Raw genomic sequence first — 2,645 nt, 5'->3', positions numbered from 1 at the left:
CCTCGCATTGGTCCGTCCATGAGAAAGGTTTGTCCTTTCGCGTGAGTTGCGTTAAAGGACTTACCATTTTGGAGAACCCTTCTATAAATCGCCGGTAGTACCCGGCCAATCCCAGAAAACTCCTCACCTCTGTCACCGTCTGCGGCCGTTCCCATTTCAACACAGCTTCTATCTTTGCAGGGTCGACTGCGATACCATGAGCCGAGATTACATGTCCAAGAAATTGGACCTCGCTCAGCCAGAACTCACATTTTGATAACTTCCCATATAATTGATTTGCCCTGAGTATTTCCAACACCACCCTCAGATGCTCAGCGTGTTCATCCCGATCTCTGGAGTAAATGAGGATGTCATCGATAAACACGACAACAAACTTATCCAGACACTGCCGGAATATCCGATTCATATAATCCATGAATACAGCTGGAGCATTTGTCACCCCAAACGGCATCACAACATATTCATAATGTCCATAACGAGACCGGAATGCCGTCTTTTGTATGTCCTCAGGCCTGACCAAGATCTGATGATACCCAGATCTCAAGTCAATCTTTGAGAACACCCCAGCCCCGCGCAGCTGATCCAATAGATCATCTATCCGCGGTAACGGGTACTTGTTCTTAATTGTAAGTTTGTTTAACTGGCGATAGTCGACGCATAGTCTGGAACTCCCGTCTTTCTTCTTAACCAGTAGTACTGGGGCTCCCCATGGTGATGCGCTTGGCCTGATGAATTTCTTCCCTAACAGATCTTCTATCTGCTTCTTGAGTTCGGTTAATTCAGCTGGCGCCATCCTGTAAGGGGCAACAGACACTGGACCTGCCCCAGGGATGAGGTCGATCGTGAAATCCACATCCCTGCTTGGGGGTAATCCAGGAACTTCGTCAGGAAACACATCCGCAAAATCAGCCACCACTGTTATGTCACGGATCTGTTCTTCACTACTCTTTTTCTCTGACTGAGCTATCATCATGTAACAAGTAGCTCCCTCCCTCAGTTCTTTCATAGCTTCTTGTGATGAGATCAATTTTACCCCTTCAGTTTCTGGGAATATCAATCTGCGCCGCCCACAATCCATTACCACATGGTGATTGGACAGCTAGTCCATCCCCAATATCACATCCAAGTCCTCCAACGGCAAACAGATGAGGTTCACCTTGAACCTTCGGCCCGCCACTTCAATCGAGCATCCATCACAACTGGTACTGGTTGTAACTTGCCCAGACGTCGGTGTCGAGACCACTAGCTCACACCCCAAGTCATGAACCTCTAATCCCAACCTCCCCACACATATATTGGAAATAAAAGAATGTGAAGCTCCCGAATCAAAAAGTACCCATACATTCTGACCCATCATTACGCACGTATCTTGTATAAGATTACCTGATCGGTTTGCCTCGGCGCTAGTCAGCGCAAATACTCTCCCTGCTGCTCTTGGCCTCTCTGTAGAAAGCAACTGTGGTCGTGACTCTGTGACCGTCTTTTTATTAGGGCACCTGTCTGCAAAGTGGCCGGGTTGATCACAAACAAAACATTTTCGCCCTCCTCCACTACTCCCCGCGTTACGAGCAAGTCTGGGGCAGTCTCTTTTTAAATGTGCTCCCCCACACTGGAAACACTTCAACCCTGATGGCGATGTCTGAGGTTGGTTATAAGGTTTCTTCTGGTGTCTAGCCTCCGCAACATTCCTCTGCGGTCTGGCCACACGGCTAGGCCCCATCTCTAATTGTTCTACACTTTTTGCTTGTTCCACCAAAAGAGGAAATTCTCTGATCCTGAGTGGCACCAGAACCCTGAGCAATTCATGTCGCAGACCCCTCTCAAATTTCCGACAGCGCCATTCCTCGGTGATATTCTGGGTGTAAAACCTCGCCAGATACTCAAATCTGTTAACATAAGCCTGCACGGTCATATTGCCCTGTTGCAAAGTCAAGAACTCAACCTCCCTCTCATGCTTAGCACTGTCCGGAAAGTATTTTTCCATAAATCTCTTTTTGAAATTCTCCCAGTTCACTTCCTCCTCCCTAGTCCCCATCTGCTGCTGCATACCAACCCACCAATATTCTGCATCACTCACCAAGAGAAAGGTGGCATAGGTAAGTTTTTGTTCATCTGAGCAGCCTAGTACACGTAATATCTTTTCGCACTCCCTGATCCACGCATCTGCGTCGTCAGGAGTGGCTTTGCCATTGAACTTGGCTGGTTTGTGCCTCATGAAATCATCCATGCTGACAGGTCGTGGTGCAGGCTGTGGTAGCACCACCTGTTGTGGCTGCATGGCGTCAACCAATCGGTGAATAGCATGGGCAATTTCATCAGCTGAGTTATTGGCACCAATCCTTCTACCTCTTCCGCCAGCCATTTCCTAGTTTCTGGAACATAGGGTATCATACACCATTATAATTTATCTTAGAAAAATGCCTTAAAAATACACACCATGCAATAACACATATCTCAACAACTCTACAATTCAACCAATTTATACTAATCTCACAATCGCGATAAGCTCACTTCCCGAGGCCCAAAAAATCATTTTGAAATCATATGCTCTGATACCAAATGTAACACCCCAGATGGATATTACTAAATAAAACTGATTTTTCACAAAATATACTTTAAGAAAATCAGACATTACAATAAATTCC

The 2,645-nt window shown here is 46.4% G+C and overlaps 1 protein-coding gene across 1 annotated transcript; it reads right to left on the bottom strand.

The window, feature by feature from the left end:
* Positions 1-1,099: 1,099 nt before the first annotated feature.
* On the bottom strand, positions 1,100-2,362 carry LOC114188815. Its single transcript, XM_028077462.1, has one exon. It carries the CDS (start codon positions 2,360-2,362, stop codon positions 1,100-1,102), a length of 1,263 nt encoding a protein of 420 aa, XP_027933263.1.
* Positions 2,363-2,645: the final 283 nt, after the last annotated feature.

Source organism: Vigna unguiculata, chromosome 1 (assembly GCF_004118075.2).
Source record: "Vigna unguiculata cultivar IT97K-499-35 chromosome 1, ASM411807v1, whole genome shotgun sequence".
NCBI classification, from domain to species: domain Eukaryota; kingdom Viridiplantae; phylum Streptophyta; class Magnoliopsida; order Fabales; family Fabaceae; genus Vigna; species Vigna unguiculata.
Note: the sequence above shows the minus strand (reverse complement) of the source record. Positions and strands in the feature narration are given on the sequence as shown.

What these genes read in the sequence shown, in the direction of transcription:
- LOC114188815 (XM_028077462.1), bottom strand. Translation starts at nt 2,362, where the DNA reads ATGGCTGGCGGAAGAGGTAGAAGGATTGGTGCCAATAACTCAGCTGAT.